We start from the raw sequence: 26,579 nt of genomic DNA, 5'->3' as shown, positions 1-26,579 counted from the left end.
ATCACCTCATAAGCTTCAAGCTTCGTGGGATATGGAAATGGAATTTTATAGCATATGAAAAATGCCATGCCTGATTGTGATTTAAACCTGGAACCTCCAAATAAAAGACCAAGATGCTACCACTTTGCCATGGAGATCAGCTATTTTTTTTGTTGTATTTCAGTATATAATTATCCTAGTATTTTTTTATTCTGATGTTTATAAATTTCTTCTATAATTTCATCATCAAAACCATTAATTATTGCTATTCGTTTTGTATCATAGACTTCTTTTTTGGGTTTATTGTTATGTATTTTATAATTATCAAAAATAAAAACCAGAATCAAATAACAATTCAAAAAATTTACTAATATATTCTTTGATAAGAAAGAAAAATTAATAATTACAAATGCTTTGAAGTTTAATTTAAATGATGATAATTAGTGTAATATAATCAAGAAGTACAATTGATACTAATTGTAATATTGCTGAAATGGATAATTTGGATAAGGATCAAATTAGAAATATAATTAGTCATAATATAAAAAAACAAGATAAGTGATAAGGTTATCATTATTATTATTATTATTATAATACAAAATATGAGGTTATCAAACTAAAAAATAAACTTCATGGTAATGATGTAATGTTACTAAAATCAGATGGGACTAAAACACCAATTATTATGCATAAAAACAAATACAAAAAATTTATGATAAATTACATTGAAGGAAATAATTTAAATAAATAAAACACAACTGTCAAAAAACATTACTATTTAATTCACAATAATAAAAGAGCTTACGAGTGACAATTTTGTATATAGTATTTTTTTTTTTTTTTTTTTTAAATTATGTATAGCCTATGACATTCCCAGTAACATAAGGATTCCAATGTGGGATCATACATCTAAATCAATTCAGCTGTTGAAATGCTATAACCCAATTATATATAATGAGCATTAGATAATTTTATTTAAAACTTAGTTACAATAAGAATTTAAAATTTACATATGAAATACAAAATAAGAGAAAAAAATATTTTTTAGTTATTGAAATTTAAATAAACATAAACAATGAAATAGAATCATCAGTTTTTGTAGAAAACCCACAACAAATAATAATACAATACATTTAAATAATAACCATCCATTGCCACAAAAAATTAATACATACAAAAACATGATATTTAGGGCTAGCTATTCATTATACAAAAAACAATAATTCAAAAAAAGAAATATTGAAAAAACAAATAGCAATAATGAACGGTTTTGATGATGAAATTATAGAAAAAAATTTATAAAATGCAGTTAAAAATCCAAAATACAAGGGTAAATAAAATATAAATGGATTTTACTTTTTAAAAAACCTTATCTACTGAAAAAAAAAAAAAAGACAAATATAATTTATTTTTCTACATAGTTTCCTGCTTTAGAAATACATTTTTCCCATTAAGGAAAGTTTTTTTTATCACAGCAAATTACTTGTTTGTTTTTATTTTTACTTCTGTTATTTTGTTCAGTGATGGAATCTGTACCAAATTAAGTTTGATGCATGAATAGGGGTCTCTGACATCCCCTTACATTTTATTTTAATTTATAAATGCCAAAGCTTGACAAGTGGTTTGTGAACCTTCACGCCAATTTCTTATAAAATGTGGTTTTTGTATATATTTAGTATAAAATATATAAGGAAATGTAACAATATAAAATTCAACTATTTTAACTAATATTGTTCGGCTGAATCCAGAACTTACCAGCCTTTTTCTACATGTATCATATGATATGTGACAAATCATATTATATATTATTGGAATTAAATCTGATTAGCTATCCCCTTTCCATCTGAGCAGTTCTAATCTCAAACATTATCCCACCATTGTGTGATCCTGACCCTGTACCTGACAGCTTTCAGTTTATCAAATGGTTTGCCCAATTATGAACACATAATTGATGAATAAAGACGTTGCAGTAATTTTTGTTGTTTAGAAAAGTGTTTTGGGATGATATAGCATCCATGGTTGTTAACCCATAAAAATAAGAAAATGTTAAAAGAAAGTAAAAGGGTCATTATTTAAAACTTATAGCTTATTTAGATATTGATCTGGTTTTAAATAAAAAAATGTAGTCATCCAAAGTAATATTTTTCTGAAGAATTCATTCATTATCAAATCTAACAATCATGAAAATTAATAAAATTTATGAATCAAACCCCTTTATTGTGTGATTTTTTTTTGAGTAAAGTACTCAACATAGAAACTTAAAATCAACTTGTTTATGTAAAATAATTGATAATTTAATTACGTAAAATAATTTGTTCAATTTTTTTTTTGTTTTCAGTCATTTGACTGGTTTGATGCAGCTCTCCAAGATTCCCTATCTAGTGCTAGTCCTTTCATTTCAGTATACCCTCTACATCCTACATCCCTAACAATTTGTTTTACATATTCCAAACGTGGCCTGCCTACACAATTTTTCCCTTCTACCTGTCCTTCCAATATTAAAGCGACTATTCCAGGATGCCGTAGTATGTGGCCTATAAGTCTGTCTCTTCTTTTAACTATATTTTTCCAAATGCTTCTTTCTTCATCAATTTGCCACAATACCTCTTCATTTGTCACTTTATCCACCCATCTGATTTTTAACATTCTCCTATAGCACCACATTTCAAAAGCTTCTAATCTTTTCTTCTCAGATACTCCGATTGTCCAAGTTTCACTTCCATATAAAGCGACACTCCAAACATATACTTTCAAAAATCTTTTCCTGACATTTAAATTAATTTTTGATGTAAACAAATTATATTTCTTACTGAAGGCTCGTTTAGCTTGTGCTATTTGGCATTTTATATCGCTCCTGCTTCGTCCATCTTTAGTAATTCTACTTCCCAAATAACAAAATTCTTCTACCGCCATAATCTTTTCTCCTATTTTCACATTCAGTGATCCATCTTTGTTATTTCTACTATATTTCATTACTTTTGTTTTGTTCTTGTTTATTTTCATGCGATAGTTCTTGCGTAGGACTTCATCTATGCCATTCATTGTTTCTTCTCTCGGCTAGAATTACTATATCATCAGCAAATCGTAACATCTTTATCTTTTCACCTTGTACTGTTACTCCGAATCTAAATTGTTCTTTAACATCATTAACTGCTAGTTCCATGTAAAGATTAAAAAGTAACGGAGATAGGGAACATCCTTGTCAGACTCCCTTTCTTATTACGGCTTCTTTCTTATGTTCTTCAATTGTTACTGTTGCTGTTTGGTTCCTGTACATGTTAGCAATTGTTCTTCTATCTCTGTATTTGAACCCTAATTTTTTTAAAATGCTGAACATTTTATTCCAGTCTACGTTATCGAATGCCTTTTCTAGGTCTATAAACGCCAAGTATGTTGGTTTGTTTTTCTTTAATCTTCCTTCTACTATTAATCTGAGGCCTAAAATTGCTTCTCTTGTCCCTATACTTTTCCTGAAACCAAATTGGTCTTCTCCTAACACTTCCTCCACTCTCCTCTCAATTCTTCTGTATAGAATTCTAGTTAAGATTTTTGATGCATGACTAGTTAAACTAATTATTCTGTATTCTTCACATTTATCTGCCCCTGCTTTCTTTGGTATCATTACTATAACACTTTTTTTGAAGTCTGACGGAAATTCCCCTTTTTCATAAATATTACACACCAGGTTGTATAATCTATCAATCGCTTCCTCACCTGCACTGCGCAGTAATTCTACAGGTATTCCGTCTATTCCAGGAGCCTTTCTGCCATTTAAATCTTTTAATGCTCTCTTAAATTCAGATCTCAGTATTGTTTCTCCCATTTCATCCTCCTCAACTTCCTCTTCTTCCTCTATAACACCATTTTCTAATTCATTTGCTCCGTATAACTCTTCAATATATTCCACCCATCTATCGACTTTACCTTTCGTATTATATATTGGTGTACCATCTTTGTTTAACACATTAGATTTTAATTTATGTACCCCAGAATTTTCCTTAACTTTCCTGTGTGCTCCGTCTATTTTACCAATGTTCATTTCTCTTTCCACTTCTGAACACTTTTCTTTAATCTACTCTTCTTTCGCCAGTTTGCACTTCCTGTTTATAGCATTTCTTAATTGCCGATAGTTCCTTTTACTTTCTTTATCACTATCATTCTTATATTTTCTACGTTCATCCATCAGCTGCAATATATCGTCTGAAACCCAAGGTTTTCTACCAGTTCTCTTTATTCCGCCTAAGTTTGCTTCTGCTGATTTAAAAATTTCCTTTTTAACATTCTCCCATTCTTCTTCTACATTTTCTATTTGTTCAATAGTTATATTTTAAAAGATGCTGATAAATGTTGATTATTTGATATAACTATGAATAGGTGTTTTAGTGCATAAATGAACATTTTATGTGTTGTTTGCATGTGCATGTTCATAGCGCAAAACTTTATGTAAAAACTCAGGTTTTCATGCACATTTAAATTTTATTTACTAACTAAAATGGATTTAACCGTTATACATTTAAATTCTATTAAATAAACTACCTAGTACAGAATGTTGAGATAAGACATATCTTACCTTAATTTTTCATGGGATTCTGCATTCTCAGTCATGATTGAAATAATTATTTCAGTAAATATATAAAATGCGTACCTATAACATACAAAATAGATATTCAAATAAACAGGACACAAGATCTGTTTAATGACAGTTAAATTATAAAAAAAGAATAATATACTCCAATTTACTAATAACATTATAATGTCTCCAAGAACCTAATATTTCATTAACAAGATAACACTAGAAAAGTAAAGTTTATAAAATTCTATTTTTATAAGTATTATTACTTTTACTGTTTATAAAAGAACTACCCTACACTGAAATAATTATTACAGTCATGACTGAGGATCTGGGATCAGCAAAAGTACTATAATGAAAAATTAAGGTAAGATATGTCTTGTCTCATAGGTGGTTTATTTAATAGAATTTAAACATAATTAAACAATACAGAGGAATAATATGAATTTTAAAAAGATTAATTTCATTTTTAAAAAAAGGATATATATATATTTGATGAAATTAATCCACCAGTGGATAAGACTAGTTGAATGAGAAATCTGAAACAGAGACAACTAGTATAAAAGTTTATTTTAACCTTAATGCCAATCTTGAACATTAATGGTTAGTTTACTCATTTGAGTAAGTAGTTTCACATTCAGTGGTAAGAATAGATAAAATCTAAATAGTAGATGGGAATGACAGTTTTTAGGTTTTCACTGAAACTTACTCTGAGATATTTGTGTGTTACTGAGATGCTCTCTTTTTTCTTTATAATCAACCTTAAAAATTTTAAAATAATATTTGCTATTCCTCTTCCTGTAAGTATTAATATGTTCGAATTTCTTATCTAAAAAGATAAACAATAAAAATCTTTAATTTTGTAAAAATTTTCTTAATTCTGATTTGAAATCAAATTTATTTATTTTATTATATAATTTTTCATTAGAAATTATTTATACAAAAATTAAGGCTGTCAAAGTAACAATAAGTTGTCTACTATGTTCATAATTGCTAGTCTTATTACATGCTAGTATTTTATTATCAGGCTCAGTGTTTTACAATGTTTTTTCCCCGACATTTTCTACACTAACGAATTTTTTTAATTTTCTGTTTGTTTTTTTTAAAGTGGTTGTTTATAAAATGAATCATGTGTAGAAACAAAACTGTTTAATTATTTAAAAAAAAGAAGTTAGGTAATCATTAATGTTGTTAACTCTTTATAGTAATAATTATAATGTTATTAATTATGTTGTATATAAATTCTTGTTTGAGGGGGGGAAATTGCAACATGGTAACAGTTAAATATTGAGAAAGAGGCTATTGAATAAGTTTTAATAGTTTAAATTATTGCACAAAAATTAAGTCTTTTTTTTAAAATATAGGTGTCGCCTCTTTTTTTGTTTATAAATATTTATGGTGTTTTCAAATATATCACCTTCCTTTTCTTCTTTCATAAAAAACATTTTACTTACTATAAAATATTTAAAGATTACTTTTATTTATCAAATATAATGTGAGTAACAATCTAAAAAATGATAATTTTAATTTAAAATACAAAATACTGTCTTAATAAAAGTGAGTTATAATTGTTTCTGACAAATTTATTTTTTCACTAATTTTTAATAACAGAATTAATTTTTATTACTTTGTAAAATACAATTTAAATAAATATAAAAGTGTTTTCCTTTTGTAACAATTGCGATGTTAAAATAAATTTAACCTTTAAAAAACATCAAACTGTACATCTTTTTACAAAGCCTGTTCAGAAAATAACTGAACTATTTTTTTTAATCTTTATTATTAATTTTATAGTTTATTGGTCCTTGTTCCCTTCCCGGGAAGCAGTCCTGTATAGCTTCATTTGAAATGGCCTTAAACATCCATGATGAATTTGCTTTAATGTCATCAATAGTCTCAAAACTGCATCCTTTCACCACTAATTTTAATTTTAAAAAAAATCAGTAGGAGCCAGGTCTGGTAAGTAGGGAGACTGAGGGAGGACAGTCATCTGCTTTTTGGCACAAATTGACAAAGCTGAGTATTCAAGTGCATTGTGATGGTGAAGGAACTACAAGGTTTTTTGTAACACCTCCAGTCTCTTTGCAGATTTTTTCATATAACCATTACTGTAAAATGCCTTCATAGTATGCATGGTCACTCTTTCACCTTGAGGCAAGAATTAAAAATGCACGATTCCATTAAATTTGAAAAACAGAGAGCATCTCTTTGATATTGGATCGAGACTGATATGCTTTCTTGGGGCGTGGAGATCCTATGCCAATTCTTGTGATGATTGAACTTTTGTCTCGATGCCGTAGCTGTAAACCAGCTTTCATTTCCTGTTGTTATTCTTTGCATGAATGTTCCATCATCATTGACTTGTTCAAGAAGTTGCCGACAAATGTCCATTTGATGCATTTCTTTCTGCTGTTCAGTTATCAAACAAAGAACAAACTTTGCTGCAACTCGATGCGTGTTCAATTTTTCAAACAAATTGTTACGGCATGATCCAGTCAAGATGCTAACCTCCTCTGCAAGTTCTCTGATAATTAATCAGCGATTTGCATACACCAGATCATTCATTTTCTGTATGTAGATGTCATCAGTTGAAGTCAAAGGCCTTCCTGGTCAAGGGTCATCTTCAATCGACTGAGGACCACTTTTAAGTTGTGAAAACCATTCGTAACATTGTATATGACTCAGTACATCATCTCCATAAGCTTGTTTCAAGAGTTGCTTGAGAAATGCTTTCTGTAAAGTTTTCCCCAGTTTCACGCAAAATTTTACACTGTATCATTGCTCCTGAAAATAACATTACAAAAATCACTGCTAACACTTAAACTCATTACACACATATAACAATAAACGAAAACTAAATGAGATATCAACAGTCCAAGAACATGTTACAGAGAAGGTTATGCGGAACACAATGCTGCCAGCCACACATCATCAAATGTCTCTGTTGGCACATAATTAAAAATATTCAGTTGTTTTCTGAACAGACCTCGTATTGTAATATAATCTTCTGGTATGTAGACCAAAAATTACCATGAGGGCTTAAGAAATAGTAAATAATATTTTCTCTCGAATGTTTTTCAAGTCATTATGCAGGATTATTATTAATATTAATTATCATTGCAGGATTGAGATAACAGTATGTTGTGTTATTCATAAAAATCAGTTCATTGTTTTTAGTTTAAGTATTGTAATATAAGTCTGTTCAAAAAATAACCAAACTTCTGCAAAAAAAATGTGCTATTGAATATTTACAATATTGTACAATTAATCTCTATCAAAATACTCTCCTTCCTGTTATATACAATTTTACCAATGTCCCTTCCACTTTGAGAGCAGTTCTGAAATAACTGTCAAATTGTTTATACATTTATTTCAAAGTCTGGCATAAATTTTAAAATTGTTTAGTGAAAGATTATATTTTATTTTCAGAAAATTAATTTATCATATATTAAGGAAAAAAGAGTAATCCCCTCTACATTTTTATTCTTTTGACTGCCATTACATGAAGGGAAAATTTTGTCTACCTCTGTTCCTTTGAAGAAGGAAGCCAGATAAATTTCATGGGATAAATGAGCTGTAAGATTAACTACTCTGTATCAGTCTGCTAATTCCATAATAAGGAGCATTTTTGTATTTACTCAAAAGATTCGCTTAAAAGAATAATATATTTTTTGATTTGTTTATATATTAGGTCATATATTAATTTAATTATTAATAATGATATAATAAGGTTGACTTTATTTCTAAACACAACTGAAAGTTTTATTGGAAAATGTCATTAATTATATTTTAAATCTTACCAGTAATTATCTATGCCACTTTATGAAGTTAGTGAAAGGAAAGATGAATTATTTTAGTTTTCTATATGCAAATTTTGTACGTATACTCTTTAATAATATTATTTTTCTATTTTTATCTCCTTGTAGTTAACTGTAATTACAAATATTTAGTGAATTTTAATTACCCTTATTATAGTGTTAGATAATGTTCAGTGTAAAATTGTTTACAATTTCATTTGCCTTATCTATGTAGGTTAACATTTCATTGGCCTGAATAATGACTTTTTTATATCTTATAAATATTAGATTATTTACATATGTATATTATCTATTTGTGGAAATATAAAAATGTCAACCAATCTTTAATAAAACAGTAAAGATAGCAGCAATGCACTTTTTCACATAATATTCTGAAAACATTTAGTTCAGTTTCATTCATTAACAACCAAACTATAGTATAACAAAATAGTAGCTGAAATATTTTCTCAATTGAGAAATAATGGCAGTTTTATTTAATAAGATTGTAAAAGCAGTGATTTTACTCCCATCATAGCAGCAGATAAGATATTGTGGTTGATTAATACATGTCTTATGCTTGTGTCGTTCTCCGTGGCAGTGGTAGCATATCAGCCTTTAATCTGGAGGTCCTGGATTTGAATCCCAATCAGACATGGCATTTTTCATGTGCTACAAATTTCTATTCTCATAGGGCAAAATGGTCTAAGCAGTTTATGTCGATCATCTTAAAAAATATCAACCTGATGACTAGTTTTATCGCGTCATTACCACCTGTTTAGAAGTTCTTTTCAAAACATTTCCTGTTTGTCAGATCAGAAATTACTATTGGCAACTAGTAGTAGAAAAAAAATTTTAGGACTAACAGTGGAGAGAAAAAAGGAAGTACAATTTTTTACTTTTTGGTTTATTTGACTTAAGTAACCTGAGAAATGCAAAATACAAATGCATGATTTGTAGTATGTCCAGTATGTAAGATTTTTTATTTGGCACACATTTGCCATTTTCAAACAAATCTTTAGTTTCACTTCTTTTATCAATCACTGTACTATGTTTTTCTTTCCCCATTACTTTGTATTGTGTGTTAATCTTTTATTAATGTCAATAAATTTGTTGTATTTTACATCTATAATATTGCATTTGTTTATATATTCTAACTTCTGTTTTTACTACCTACTCCCTTCTATTAAAATTGGCTGACTGTTGTTGCCTTAGTACAAAATTAATACAGACCTAATTCTTGAATTCTCCATAGATTTATTTTTTCCAATTAAACCTAAAACCTTTTAACCAATATAATCTTTTATAACTTCATATTATGAAATTTTCAATTCTTAATTTGATTGCTGTAAACAATTTTTGCTACTATAAAGCACTACACTCTTTACAAATATATTTTTTTGTATAATTTCTTTCTAATTCCTAAAAATGTATTTGATATTCGTAAATTTCTTTTCTTTGTGACGACTATTGCTAACTTCTAGTCTTTCTTATACCATCCTAAGTGATTTTATTGGGTAAATAACAAAGTTGTTTGTCTTTTGGTTTGTGATGTTCACATTTCTAAATGTTTAATGCTACATTATCATTCTTTATCTCTTAATCTATTAACTTGTGATTTTTTTTCAAGTCTTTACTTTTGTTCAATCTCAAGCATTATTCCTTCTAACTTTTTAATTTCAACTAAAATAGTAATATATCATCATGCATCTTAAAATGTTTATCTTTGGATTGTTTACTATCAACATGATTCAAAGCTTTAATTTATTCTTTGTTACAAGTTGAAAAGTATCAAGAATAGATCCGTGTTTTTATAAGTTTTTGAACTGGAGCTAACTTTTATTTTATTTCAATTACAGCTATACGATTCCTGTACAGATAATATAAATAACTGCATTTTAATCCCGTATACCTTAATAAATTCTCAAACTGTTAATTTCATCATTATTATTAAATGCCTTTTTTCAAGACTAATCATCTTTATACCGCGCTAATCAGATTTGTCTTCACATAATATACCTATAAATTATTCTATTTCAGTATTTTATATATTTGAGATGTTAAACTGATGTTGTTGTAGTCATTATTAACTTATTCGCTCTTGCTTCTGTGAGATTAGAATGATTATACAGTTATTGCAATCAGAAGACATTTGTTCAGTTTTCACAGGCTGAATTTATCATTAAATTTCTTGCCTGATTCATCATAAATTCTAAACCATGTATTTTAAGAAAAGTAATCTTTCTCAATCATTGTATGATGTAAATGTAAATTGTATGATGCAAATTGTATGTTACTATTGATAAATTATTTATTTAATTCTTATAACAAATTATATTAAGTAATATATTTATAGTTTTTTTTGGAATTTAAACAATTTAATTGAAATTAAGAAAAGAAGTTTACAAAATTCTCCCGTAACAAATATTTTTCAGGAAATATTTTTACAAGTGTCATAAGATATGATCATGCTGGATAGCAGCACAACTGTATGTGATGCATTTGGTTCTTTCATTTTGAACCTGAATTTAAAGTAACACTTTTCTGGTGTAATTTCTTATATAATTTTTCTTCTTTTCTTTCAGAGTATGGTAAAACACTTGAAAGTGACATTGAGGGAGATACATCTGGACATTTTAAGCGGTTGTGTGTTTCTTTGTGCTTGGTAAAAACTTTTATAATGCATATTATTTCTAATACACGTGAAAAAATTTAATTACCACTGACTTCCTGTTCTGTTCAGTTTTAAGGGTTAAACTAATATTGTTTAAGAAAAAAATCACATATACCACCTATGCTGTATTTGATGTATTATATTTCACTGCTTCTATTAATTTATTATAAATTATAGAAACTTCAAATTGTATAGTCTATCCTGCTCTCCTTTCATAAAATATTTCTTTTTTTTATTATAGCTGTAAATTAAAGCTTAAGTAGATCTTTTTTTTTATCCTTGTAATCTTTATTTTATTTTTCTTCCTGTGTAAAAGTTATGATTACTCATGTGTAAAATTTTTTTAGATAATTATGTAAAATAGAATCTACTCTAATTTTCATGCAGGTAGCTTTTTGTATAATTTTAACTATTTTCAGTAATGAATTAGTATAATAATATTGAATGCTTGAAACATTTAAAAATAGCTTATAGAAGTGCTGTTATAATTTTGAAAATTCCTGTTAATTAACTTTCAGTAACATTTGTTTCTAATGCTCAGCAATTCATGATGTAAATCAGTTCAGTCTACATGTAAAGTTAAAAAATAGTGTTTTAATATTGAGAAATTATTTATTTAATTCTTGTAACAATTATATTTAGTATTATGTTGGTAGTATTTGGGATTTAAACAGTTTAATTGAAATTAAGAGAAAAAAAAATAGTTAAAAAATTTAATTCATTTACTTTACTGGCCCAATAGCTCTAGAATTATGTTGCAAGAAGGAAAGTATGATAATCAATCAAAAAATGGGGTATGGGATTTTTTTGCATTTCTTAATGTTTCAAGACTCAAGGGACCCAAAAAAAAGTGGGGTAATGTCCATGGGGCATGTATGTGTCTTGCCGTGTTTCAAGTTTAATGTTTGACTGGATAAACCGATTGTGATGAGAATTTGTACAGAGACTGGGGGCATTTCATTCAGGGAGTGGGGTAAATAATTTCTTTGGGGTCAATTTTCTCAAAATTTTGAAACATAACCCCACTTTTATATTAAGCTCAGCACATACTTATCATAGCATGCTTATCTTAGCATTTAAAAAACAATGTTGTCTCCAATTTCTCCCTTCCTCAAAAATCAAAAAAAACTATCTTATTTATTGCAATTTTTTAACCAAATTTTTTTTAATGCCTTCCTAAATGTAGTAATAGTGCAAGTGGTCCAAAAACGTACTTTGGGAGCAGTATTTGTGAGTGGGGGGGGGGGCCAGTAAAAATTAAAAAATATACATTTTTTTCACTATGTAATAATAAGTAAGCAGTGAAGATGCTATGTAAGTAAGTAACCAGTGAAGATATGTATAATGAGGAAAATATAACAAGTTTTTTTTGTAAAAACTTTACAAAATAAAATATGTATGTTTCATACTAATGTAATATTAAATGAACAAATAAATAATTTAAAAATTTCTTTGATTTAGTGAACTGATATCAGTAAAAATGAATGTAACGTTTTGGCATATTTAAGTTTATATACATACATATTCAGTTATTTTATAAAGAATTTCTGATGATGATCCCACAAGTTTTTTTCTGTATAATATTTTGTGGAACATTTTTCAAACAAAAAATTCATTAACAAATTTTTCATTATTTTGACATGTATATTGCTTAATATTGAATTATTGTAGCATAATGTCTGTGTAAAAAATTACACAAAAATTCAAGAAAATTTGAAAAACTGGATAAAAATTAATTTTTATCCCTATGCTTTAGGCTGCTTTTAATCTTTATGTATTTTCGATACCATGATCTAAACAACACTTAAAATGACAAATCAAAAATATTGAAAATGAATTAAATCTATTGAAAGTAAAATTTAAGATGTGTTCCACAAATCAAAATCCAAGCAGTTAAAAATTACTGATTATTTTATTGACCATCAAGTTTTTCTGAAACATTCGAGACAGATAATATATGTGTATATTGTGTAAATATATATATATTTATTTTTTTTCAAAATTTTGAAAAAATTATCTATTTTCAAAATCTTTTTGTTTAATGCAGTGTATTACATGAATACCAAAATATTTTGCTTAAAACTACATTAAAGTTTCAGAAGTTGGCATTTTCATTTCTCTCTGAATAAGTAAATATTTCTGTTCTCTTAAGTTTTTATTTGCATAATTATTTTTTTATTCCAGTTACAAAATTACAAAACATTGTATTAGTATCAACAAAGTAAATCGAAATGCATAGATTTTTTTGTGGCTTGTATTTAATCTTTCCCATAAAAAAAGATAGTGCACGGGTTCATTTGTTGTATGTGCTCACATTTTTATTCTAACTGCTATTGGTGCAGAGTGTTTGAACGATTTATACTTCTTGATGTGAACAATTCATCTAAATTTTATTTGTGTTTTGGGGATAAAAAAAGGAAAACATTGGGGTTAGGGCTAAAAGGATAAAGGGTTAGGATAAAAAAAGGAAAACAAATCACAACTCAAACAGCTGAACATTTTCATGACGCGGTGGACTGTAGGCCTGTCTTTTTTCTAGCAACTCTGTAATCCCTGTTATAGTAGTGAAATCTGTCAGTCCCATCATTGTATATATTACACATATCTTGAATAAATCACCCTTAAATCAGTATTAATGTTGTTAGTTGAAATTTTACAAAGATTACATTATTATTATTATAAATGATAAAGTTTTTTTTTTGTTTTTTATAAATAAATCACAACAAATTACTGTGAGAAAGCAGAGAAGTTTGTCAGCATTGTACAATTCCATATCGAATGAGTAAAACATTTGTTTAGGTTAGTTTTGTTACACTTAGTAATTTACTAAATTACTACCTTGCAGTTAGCACTTCAAAAAAAAAAATTCTTTTGACTGATGCATATTTAAAAAAAAAATAAACAAGGTTTTTAGATTGCAAAGCATGTCTGACTTATAATATTCTAAATATACTGCAGATGAATATTTTACTTGAATTTTTTATTTTGTTACTTTGCATTTTACATACTTGAAGAATTTTTATGTATACATTAAAAAAAATTTATTAATAATTTTAGTAAGAGAAATAGAAGAGGATTAAGGGGAATAAATAGGCACATTTACTTACCTTTTTCTTTGTTTTGCCTCCAGAACCATCGTTCCAAGGATGAATGAGGATGATATATATATATATATATAAACGTAAATGAAATGTAGTCTTGTACAGTCTCAGGTTGACCATTTACCTACCTGAAATTAATTATGTGTAGTCCCCCAATTAGAGCTATACATAGCTATGTCTAAAGGTTGTACAAACCTTCTCTCAAACAGTTAAGATAAAATAAATGTATTAATATTAAAGGGTGAGTATTACTCATCCTAAAATAAATTTCTGATTTAAAAAACATAATAGATTGAAGGGCAGCACTCTCTGCCTAAGGCCTTAACAGATTGATTAAAATCTTTTTAATGTTAACTTACTTATTAACTTGTAGGATGACTGGTATAAATGTTTTCTGGAAATGTATTACTTTTATGTCAAGTGAAATATTTAACTAATCTTCCTGAAACACTTCTTTTTTAATATTAGTTTTTTAAGCTAAATACATTTTTAAATTATAATTTTATTTTTTGTATTTTTTAGGGAAATAGAGATGAGAATGCAAATGTGAATATTGAACAAGCTAAAGCAGATGCAGAGGCTCTGTATAAAGCAGGTATTTAATTTAATCATTTTTCAGTTTTCTTATAACATTGACTTAAACCTAAGAAATTTACCTATGTAGAAGAAATACTTGACAAAAAAGTAATCTACAATAGTAAGCGAGATTAAACATGTGCATAATACCTTTATTCATTAGATAGCCATTGGCAATTTTTTCAGCAGTGTTATTCGTTTTCCAATGAAGATTAGTTATGATAACTAAAACTACAAACAATACCATCTGTCAGTTGGAAAGTTCAGTTTTTACTTAATAGAAAATATTTTAATTGCTGGTGAAATTTTTACTATGAATCATATGAAATTTATGGACATACAGCAGTGAAAAGTACGTGCCTATAGAAGAGGTTGTTAATGGTGGAGATAGTAATAGGTAATCTTTAATATAAATCTGTAAGATAATTTTGGGTAATGCTGAAATAATAAGCTCATTCTTATTTCAAGAATTTTTACCTTTTCAATGTGAATAAATTTTAAAAAGGAAGGCATCATAAACTTATTAGTCATCATAAAATGTAAATCTGTAGAACAGTTCTAACTGGGTCTAGTCGTGTAGTTCTTACAAACCAACATGTTTTAAAATATATTACTTTAAAAATACATTGATAACATACAAAAATATAGAAGAAACCATCAGTTATGATTGACTGTAGTAAAATGTATAGAATATAGATATAATAATAGTTTTTTATGCATTTTTCACATTTAAAGTAACTTTTCTTATAGATATACTTTTCAAAGTTAGTTATTAAGTTATAGAACTTTTGTGACTGGAATCTGGATGGACAGGAATCACAGCCCTGTTTTGTGCCACTCATAGTTATAAAAACATACATACAGTTTTGTATGGCAATGCTTCTCTGTCAGATGTAATTTTTATTGTAATGAAAAGCTTTATACAAATAGTACAGTATTTCAGCTATTTATTGCAATTTTATATTCAAGATCACAAACTATTTTTATTATTAGAGTATTCACAGTTATTTTTAATCTATCACTAGTGTAGAAATAGTTTTAAAATAGATATATGAATAATTTTACGAGGGTTATTTTTTTTCAAGGTCTGATCGGTCACAAAATTAAAACCACAGTGAAAATAAAAAAATTTTTATTTGTAACGAGTACTTAGATAGTTACGCTATTTCTCTACATAGTTGTCACTCTGATTTAGACTTTTGTCGTAGCGTGGTACCGACTTTCCAATACCCTCGTCATAGAACGGAGCCGCCTGTGTTTTCAGCCATGTTTCTATGCTGGTCTGCAGCTCGATGTCTGTGCCAAAATGTTGCCCTCCTGGCCAGCGTTTCATGTGAGCAAATAGGTGAAAATCAGATGGAGCCAAGTCTGGGCTGTATGGTGGGTGATCAAATACTTCCCAACAAAAATGCTGCAAGAGCTTCTTTGTTACAGCTGCAGTGTGCGGCCGAGCAGTGTCATAGAGAAAGACAATGCCTGATGACAACATTCCTCTCCGCTTATTCTGAATTGCTTTTCGTAGACGTTGAAGAGTCCTGCAGTATGAGGCTGCAGTGATGGTCATGCCATGTTCCATGAATTCCACCAAGAGAATCCCATTCCGGTCCCAGAACACAGTAGCCATACACTTTCTGTTGGAGAAGGTTCACTTGAACTACTTTTGTTTACTGGGAGAATGAGAATGCATCCACTGTTTGGATTGTTCTTTTGTATCTGCAGTTTCGAAATGGACCCACGTCTCGTCCCCTGTGACAATTTTGTTCAAAAAATCTTCTTCATTTTGGTAGCGCTGGAGAAACGTTAGGGAGGCGTCCATTCTCATTGTTTCGTGGTGGTCGGACAGCATCTTGGGAACCCATCTCGCACACAGTTTGCGGTACTGAAGTCTCTCACTCACAATGGTGCAGAGAGCTGGCCTTGAAATTTCAGGAAATGAATCACTTAAGGCAGAAATTGTGAACCAACAATTTTCTCGAATTGCCTCATCCACTCGCTCATCCATTGACACTCGCTTCCTTCCCTGACCGCCTGTATCATGAACATCTGCATGTCCTGCTTTAAAGTTCCTGCACCATTGTCACAATTTGCTGTCACTCATTGAAGTTTCACTGTACACATTACTTATTCGTCGATGAATTTCAGCTGCATTACACCCCTCAGCCTGAAGAAATTGAATTACCACACACACTTCACACTTGGCAAGAGATGCTGTTGTTGTAGACATGTTTACGTGCTAGCTGCATGTTCAGAACTAAATGAAGTGACATGGCGTGATTGTAGGCCATACTAGAGATACTGCACAACACATATGCGATGCTGTTGTTGTAGACATGTTTACGTGCTAGCTGCATGTTCAGAACTAAATGAAGTGACATGGCGTGATTGTAGGCCATACTAGAGATACTGCACAACACATATGCGCAAAGGTTCATCCGATTTTTGCGCGGGTTTTTATTTTGCGACCGATCAGACCTTGAAAAAAATAACCCTTGTATATAATTTTTGTCAGTTATAAAAATATTTTTAATTATAAGAAAAAGTATGATTGTACTACTCTAAAAAAAACAATCCTTTGTTATATCAGTAAATTCTTCTTTTTGTTCATTAAAATTTCAACAGAAGATTAAAAATAAAAAACTACTGTTAATTTAATTTTACATTTACTGTAAAAAAAAAATTTTTAATTATTAATTCACTAGTGAGAAATGCTAACTCAGGATAAAATTAATTTGGTTTGCTTGTCTAAAACAAGAAATTTTATTGTTAAAAGTTCTTAAACAATATTTGTTTACATAACAAATATTGTGATAGAATTTGACATGAACTTTTAATACAAAAATCATATCTACAAAGGTTCAATCTGCTCATGCAAAATGATTTAGTTTTCTGAACAAAATGAATATATTTATTTTATACTTCGATAGTAGTATGGAGTTCATATGCACAGAACCAGATCTAGCAACTCGTTGCAAGCGGTCACTGAGAGGTTGTATATAAATGACTTATAGTGAGAGGGTTCATTGCATCTTAATTTACTGCTGTTATTGTGTTGAAATTGTATAACATTAACGGTATGTTAATCTATTCTCTACAGTGTCAGTTGCTATCATTATTTGACATTAAAATTTAAAATTAATAACAAATGGATTCACAAAGTCGGCATTCTGTCAGCTTTTTGGCTTATTTTAATAGAGAGTAAAAGTCACTTCCACAATGTTGGGTTAAATAGTATGTCACATAACTGCAGATTAAATAAAACACTGCTGTAATTGCGTTGATGCAAAATCAGGTAAGTATAACATTTTTTACATGCATTTTTAAACGTACAGTATATAAATTTTTATTAATTGTGGTTTTTTAATTTTTTTTTATTGTTTTATTATGTTATAATTTGTCAAATTTTTATAGGGGAAGAAAAGAAATGGGGTACTGATGAGTCTGTGTTCCATTCAATTCTTATTACAAGGAGTTATCAACATTTGAGACAGCTGTTTATTGAATATGAAAAGTTTTCAGGAAAGGATATTGAAGATTCTATTAAATCAGAATTTTCTGGTAGTATCCAGAAAGGTCTTCTTGCTATTGGTAAATATTATTTGTGCATATTTTTATAATTCTACAAATTGTAAAACAAAAAATTGTATAGACTTATAGCGATTGTTTTATGCACTAAATTTCAAATTAAGCTGAAACAGTGGAATAATATCTTATCAGTTAACATGAATCCAATTTATGATAAGGCTCCATTATGTCTTTTTTGTCATTGTAGTCATCAGTAACCTGTAACCTTTAAATTAGTGCATAACCGTATATAAATCTTAAAAAAAGGGGAAACAAATTAATTTTCATTACATTCAACATTAGTGATATACAAGAAATGAAGATACAAAAAAATCATATGTAGACAGCTTTATGAACTAGACATTTCAGCTTTACCCAGTTGTTGGTCCTTTATGTAACCCATTGCCAAAAATCAGTCTGAATTAGACTGTCGGTTTAATTTTTCCTACAAAGAACTGTTATACTGACCAAGTCAGCACAGTGAGTACAACTCAGCACACTAGTACTATCCTTATAATAATGGAAAGTTAATTTGCCATCCACATCTACCAGTTAATTACGGTCACTGTTAAAACTTGATAAATTATTTAGAGGAAGTCCATTTTAAATTAGCATAACTTTAATAGATTGTGATTTATAAACCTGTTCACATTGTGAACAGTGTTAATGTACCAAGTGAATGCAGCCACTTAGTGTAAATATTTAGTAAATTGAATTAGGCCCTTTCTTTTATTATATACTATTCCTTTTTTTCTGTATCATGTATCTTACTATAATTTTACATGCCAATGCAACTTCAAATAAACAATGAAGACTTACTGAAAACAAGCAGTCAGATTAAGCTGAATAAGAATTCAATATTGGAACATAGACTAAAGCTCAACTCAAGTTTAAAACTTTTAAGTCAGAATTTGCATTAATAAAAACTGAGGCAAAACAAGACTTTATATAACTTGTACAGAAGCATGAACTTCGGCAGATTGAGTAGAAGAAAAACCAATAGAATTTCACCTTTTATTGCAACATTAAAAAAAATCACATAAAGTTGGCTTATAATAGTTACTTTCCACATTATAATACTCGCATTCAAAGAAAAGTAAAAAACTGTATTATAGTTGTTGTGCCTAAAAAAGTTATCGATATGCTTTGTCAGAGTATATTATGTAACTCATAAATAAACAGTATGATGAAAAATCCCTAAGCACAAGTATCAGTTTTCGTTTTATCAACGTTATTAATTAAATTTTGTAGTTATAAAACAAATTAAACCAAAATTTATGTCTAATAGACTATTTAAACCAACAGAAATTCTCCCTTTTTTTAATTTAAAAATAAGAATGAAATTTACAAATTTTTTTACAATTGTTGGATAAAGTTAACAAAAATAAAAGAACATACAGCTCGTATTTGCCAAAAGAAATTGGACTTTAATTAGAGAAAAAGCAATTCAGCCTTTTCTTGAATTACAACCTTAAAAAATTAAATGAAACTATGAAATAAATATAACTTAATTCTATACAGAAATTATAAAATGAAAAATCAGCTGAATCAGCATATCAGTTATAATAATACATGACAAATACATAAAAATACATATTTCAAATAATAGTTTTGAGAATCTGCAATTAAACAAAGCCTGAAACAGGAGAACATAAAACACCTTATTTTCAATTAGATACTTATAAACATAACATAATAAAAATAGTGTGACTGGAAAGCTGTTGCATTACTGGCATATTCTGTAATAATGAAAATTTACCAATGTCTTTAACTTAGAAAAATAAATTACAACAATTCTTATTATTGGCACTGGCCTTTCCTAATTTATGAACAACAAACTTATCATTAAATAATTAAAACTAGCAATTCTAGTTTATTGTAGGAAAAGAAGCCACGATAATATTCCAGTATAAAAAAGAGCAAATTGAAATAAGCAAACATATAAATAGAGTTCATTTTGGTAAATAAACATTCTTGAAAATATGAAGGAGTTATAGATTAAATGATAGAGTTAATTACAATAAAAACAAATTGTAATAAGGAAGCACATAAAATATGTTGCACATGACATAATAACATAACCTTATCTAAGCCACCTTTCGTGACTGCACTTAAGTTAATAAATGGTTTTTTAAACCAAACTTGTAATTGAAATGCATAATGTACAACCGAATGTTTCACAAATTTTACTAATAACGTAACTCTTTACTATAATAAATAATGAAGGATTTGAACATCCCTTAATAACACATGAATATTGGTAAAAAATGAACTCGTGAAATTAAAGTGCACATATACATACAGTTTTATCCTTGGCGTGGTCTACAATGGCGAATCAAAAATGACAGGTAACAATTTGTGATTAGAAGTTGAATAAAACGTAGCACCTCAGATATGTAGCAACGAGTTTGGAGAGAATTTGCATCGATGAAAAATGTAATCAGCAGCTGGAGAAGATTCAGTGTCGATAGAATTGGCAGTTTGTAGTGATTGACACACTATCAACAGAGACGTAATATGCTGAATTTGAAGATTAACTTAGCAAAGAAACGAGGCAAAACAAAACATAGAGATCGGTGAAATCACGAACCACTGATGAATAGAACTAGAGAATATTTAGACAGAGAAATACCACAACATTTATGAGAGTATGAATGCGATGAAAATATTTAAACAGTTGCAAGCTGATCCTCCAAGGCTAGAGGATCAGCCTTGAGGATCCGCACAACGTGAAAGTCTGAACTGGAATGCCAAAATGGGGCGTGGTGAGAAGTAGGGGGAAGCAAACCTAGGCAGTGGACAGGAGAGAGTGTGTGTAAAAAACAAGAGATGTGTGCATGTATTAGTATAGGAACGGAACAAAAAGGGTGCGCGAAGGCAGCAATAAATAACGCGAGAAATGAACACGTGATCATTATTAAAATGACAGAACCGCCCGTCTGACTGACGCCAGGACTTGAGAGCGGATACGATAAACCAAACAAAGATAATCAAACAGATACACATATGGCAAGCCCAATACGAAACAGAGTAATAAATTTACCAAGCCTGTAGCAACAGCAAGACCCAACCCTAACTTTGAATTCATTGGAAATAACGCAACTTTACGCAATGGCGTAAACAACAATAATATTAATGTTTCACTCATTCAGCCCCTAATCCAAGTTCAAGATCCTTTATTTGAAGATTTGAATCCATGCTGAACAATACAGGGTGTCTAGGCTAAAGGTATCCAAAAGTAATGGCCTACATTTAGAAAACCAGTAGTAATTTCTTAAACATAGGCTCAATCCACAGGAAATATCTCAGATTTGTTCTGCATACTCTCAAACTCAGCAGAATGTGTATGTGCAAGCAAGCCAACTCACAATACAATTATAGTCAGTCGAGATGAGGGCCCCACAACAGAAGGTTCAGTACATGTTTTGGTTAGCAAAGTTTCAATCAGTTACACATGTTCAACAGCGTGTACAAACTGACTGGAATATTGATTGATACATCCAAGTTTATTCATCAGTGAGATACAACTTTAATAGGGACTGGAAGCTTGGTTTCACAAACTGAAAATTAACCAAAAATTTCAGTTAATGACGAGCCTGTGGATCATATATATGATGCATTCACTGCCAGTCCTGGAAAGTCTAGGTGGACTAGTTATGAACTACAAATTCCTCATTCTACTCTTCACTACATTGTTCATAAGCAGCTATACTTGGGAGTACACAAGTTGCAATTCCATCACGTTAAACCAAATGAGATCACCGCCTTTGATATGAATTTGCTGCAGATGTAATTCACCATGTCGAAAACATAGTGAACCCAGAAATACTTGGTATATATTTTTTTTTTTACTTTGGTATATCTAGTAATACATAATATGTAATATTAAATAATTAGCCATTTCTAGTCTAGTTTTAGCGCTAAATTAAAATTATCAGCATTCAATTTATGTACAGTTTACTGGGAGTTTTGTATAAAAGTAATGTAATTATCTTGATATATTGTTATTTAGTAATAAGGCAACCTTTTATGCATGTGGGAAAGTTAACAAATATCTTTGTTGAATTTGGGGTACTGAAAACCCTCGTACAGTAGTTGAAAATGAAAGGGACATATAGAAAGTCAATGTCTGGTTAGGACTGCACAAAAAAGACAGTCGGTTTGTCATTTTTTCATGGAGCCCTCTGTGACAGGACACACATACCCTGACATGCTTGAGAACTTTGGTATCCCTTAGATTCCTGCAGGCTTCGGTTTCCAACAAGATTGTGGACCTTCTTGTCCACCACATTATGCTGGTGGTCATTACACTTTCATCAAGATGTTACCATGTTCTTAAACAACACTTTCCCCAGATGAGGAGGTGCAACTGCATGCCCACCTAGATATCTAGATACCACTCATTTGGATTTTTTTGTTTGGGAATTTATTAAAAGTTGTGTATACCAAACAAAAGTTTGAGATTTGGACAATTTCAAACAGAATATTGTTGAAGCTGTTGGTCTAATAATGCCATAGATGCTCCCAAACACCAGGAAAGAGTTGGATTATCATCTAGACATCTGCAAACCTACAAAAGGTACACAAATAGAACTTAACTGATTCTCTTAATATAAGCTGTTACTTTTGGATACGTCTAGCCTGGACACCCTGTATTTAAGAACAGCAATTATACAAATTGGAAGTATAAAGTATTCATCTCATAAATTTCCAGAAAACTAAAGTTCTAAAGAAAATTTACTTTTAATGATTTGCTTTCAACACTTTACATATTTGTTTTACAAACATTTTAAGGTAACCATTAGTAGTTACTTATTCTTAACATATACTGATTAGAAATATGTCATTTATTATTCATTAAATAATTCTATTCATCATCAATTACATCATTGTCTTCTTGGTTAGAACTTGCATCTGCATCAGAGCTGGCCCTTTTAAAAAAATGTCATAACTACAGTTCATTCTGTGGACCACATTATTTTTGCTAAATTTGTTATACCTGGTTAATACTAGTTTTTCACTGCAAGCTTTGTTTGGTATTACCATAAATATTTAAATATTAAGTTTATGAACACACTTGCTTTCAGGATTTAGGTTTGATCATAAAGCATTTTATATTTCAACACAACAAATTCTTTTTTCTTCATAACACAGATGTCTTGTAGTCTTTGAAATAAGTTATATAATTACAAGTCATTTCTTACATCATTGGCACATTACATTTTTTAGAGGAATTTTTAATATGATTTTCATATTCATTTGATAGATACACCTTCTGTGTCTTTCTCAGTGATTTTCTGATTACACCAAAACACCTGCCACAAGGTATAAAGTTGTGATCTGATATGAGAAAAGTAAGTTGTGAGAAAAGTAACTATGCATCTGTAAACACGATTATATTTTTAGGAATTATAGTTCCTGGAGGCTGTGGAGTAGGTTTCCTCAATAAACGTTACTTTTTGTGTAATCCCAGAAATAACAGTAGAGAGCTTAAGTCCAGAAGTCCTTAAAAATGATTCAATCTCCGAAAACTTCTTGAGTAACTATATGGCGGTACGCATAGTCATGTTGAATACAAGCAATATTAATTTTGCCTCGATTAACTCTCCCATGAACTGTTGAACAATTTTACAAAAAACAAGCTAATTTTATTGTTTCTGCAAAGAGTATTGGGTCAACTATTCTTCTCTGGGATATTGCAATCCATTCCCCTATCTTCTGGTCATCTAAAGGAATTTCATGTATGGCACATGGGTTGGTGGCTGACTATAAAACATGAGTTCTGTGCATGCACATACGCATAATAATGGAAATGCTCTGAAATCTATAACAAATAAATGGAACCATGCGCCATCAATATAGAGAACATAGTCCAAAATATCATCAGAATAGACTGCTAGAAACTGTTGAAACCCTTTACAGTATTGAATTCATTTTCCACAGTCTGTGGCCAATAACTTTTGACCCAGTGTCACTTTATATGGGATAAGACTGAGCTTTTTATAAACTCCCCTTGTGTATAGTTACAACACCTATAATTTTCTGTAGGCCTAACTTTCGCATGGACTTGTGACTGCATTGCATAGCATCTGACATGTTTTCTTCATAGACTCGATGGTCTACCAGTTCAGTTATAGTCCTTTACTGATCCAGTCTCCCTCAATTTCTTGGTTAGCTTCTTAGGTAAGTTGATTAAGAACAAATGTATCAGGAAATCTAATGGAAAAAAGGTTTTTCACTGTAAGTACTCACCTTGCTCAGAAAGAAAACTGCGTATAACACAGGATTACAAACCTCAGTTGAAAACATTACATTAAAACAATCAGAAAATGTTTAAAAATACCTGGGTAACAGACAGTACTTTGTTCTTCAACAAATATTAATATTTATATAATCACTTTATGAAAGTTATGAAAGCTTTGAAACCGCACTAGTTTAAAAACAGGCATTTTTTGTAAAAGTGTTTGTAATCTCTTCAGACTTTGTTGAAATAAATTAAAACTCCTAAGAATAATAGACATAAGAAATGTTTAGTATGTCTCAGTTTCTTAATATGCATTTAATTTTTTTTTCTTTTAGTTAAATGTGTGAAGAGCAAAGTTGGATTTTTTGCTGAAAGATTGTATTATAGCATGAAAGGAATTGGAACAAATGACAAGACATTGATTCGAATAATTGTTTCTCGTTCAGAAATTGATCTTGGTGATATAAAGAATGCATTTTTTGAGAAATATGGAAAGTCTCTGGAAAGTTGGATTGAGGTAAGGCCATGATTTTTAGAAAAGAAAGGAAAAAGAATCAAGATGGAAAATTTTTTTTTTTTTAACTGTTGACCATTTAATATATTTACAGTAGTTATAGATTGGTTACAGTAGTGCATACTGACTAAAGTGGAAGCAGTTTGGAAGTTTCTAGTTGACCAATAATTTTTACTTATGCAGCCCCACAGTTAAGAAATCTTACAATTTACCTTTTTTCATCATTACTTCAAGTCCTGGATATGTTTTGTAATGCCACATCCTGAGTATTTTTCTTAAACTCCAAGATTTACATTTCTTATCTTGATTGTAAATTGATGTGGCTTGTTTATATGAGTAAATATTCTGTTCACTTTAGAACAGTGATTCACCTTTTTAGCTCCATGACTTCCAAAAAGTAAAAAAAAAAAATATCTAATGGATATTTCATGAATCCCTGAATCCCAGCCCAATGAAATCTAGTTTTATGAACAAGCCTGTATAAAGTACACAAACATGAGAAATTTACAGGTTCCATCTTCAGTGTACCACCTGCACCTTGTAATTTGGTTTGCTTGCATAATATTCACTGTGAGAGCGAATATTTAAGTTTTTAAAAGTGTAGTTTCATTGAAAATAATAATTGAGGTTTCGGTTTTTTAGTCTGCAGTCAAAATGTTTAACTTAATTTTTTTTTTAATTAGATTAGTGAAAATAACTGAACATCCAATTAATCGATAGGTAAAGAAGACAATTGTGCAATAACATTTATTTAAATTATGTTTTACCTCATTGGATGGAAAGCCATAGAGTGTTGGCCATACTAATTAGCCTGATTATGTCCAAACCCCATAAAATCCCAGATAACCTCATATTGCCTTGTACAATTGATATGGTCTGTGTTTTAATAGGTGTGGAAAATGTAAAACATTGAAAAAAATTCTGTTTTCTGAGGACACAATATCAAAGCAAATCGATGGCTGTTGATGTTCATAAATGAAATTTTTAATGTTATCAACAGATATGGCAACAAACATTTCTCACTATATTTTGTGAAATATGAATGTGATATAATCAAAGAAAATATGTTTTGCAAATCAATTCTTGATCGTGCAAAATTTATTTAGTATGTAGTTCTTTCCTGTTATAGTCTTTGCACCATCACTACATATAGTGCAAAGACTATAACAGGAAAAAAAGTGGATTACTAAAAAAATTAAAAGATGTAAAAATGGTTAAGTCAACCATTAGAGAACAGGTTATTTTACAAAAAGGAATGAAATGGGCAAAAAGAAATGTTCTACCCGTACTGAAGTTAATGTTTATGTAAATGCCATTCTCAATGTCTTTAAGCAAGTTGAATGTGAATTTACAAGGATATGATAAAAACATTTTTACAGACAAATAAAGTTCATACTTTAATTAAGAAGCACAAAAATGTTGATGTTTCACCCACTTAAAAGTTTATGTTTCACATATAAAAGTTTAGATGAAGAAATTATTATTCATCATAGTTTGATATAACATGATACGCATTTGCATAACCTAATTCAGTCACATCTGAAGTTAAGTCACAAGAACATCCAT

General features: G+C 29.4%; 1 protein-coding gene across 1 annotated transcript in view; it reads left to right on the top strand.

Annotated features, from left to right (window-relative positions):
* Positions 1-26,579, top strand: part of LOC142328086 (annexin B9-like) — a 35,790-nt gene that overhangs the window by 8,182 nt on the left and 1,029 nt on the right. Inside the window, exons 4-7 of the mRNA XM_075371574.1 lie at positions 10,929-11,008; positions 14,641-14,713; positions 18,103-18,279; positions 24,835-25,016. Coding sequence (XP_075227689.1) covers positions 10,929-11,008; positions 14,641-14,713; positions 18,103-18,279; positions 24,835-25,016 — 512 coding nt within the window. The remainder of the gene's footprint in view (positions 1-10,928; positions 11,009-14,640; positions 14,714-18,102; positions 18,280-24,834; positions 25,017-26,579) is intronic.

This window comes from Lycorma delicatula, chromosome 7, assembly GCF_047948215.1.
Source record: "Lycorma delicatula isolate Av1 chromosome 7, ASM4794821v1, whole genome shotgun sequence".
In the NCBI taxonomy this organism is placed as follows: domain Eukaryota; kingdom Metazoa; phylum Arthropoda; class Insecta; order Hemiptera; family Fulgoridae; genus Lycorma; species Lycorma delicatula.
This window is presented reverse-complemented; position numbering and strand designations above follow the sequence as displayed.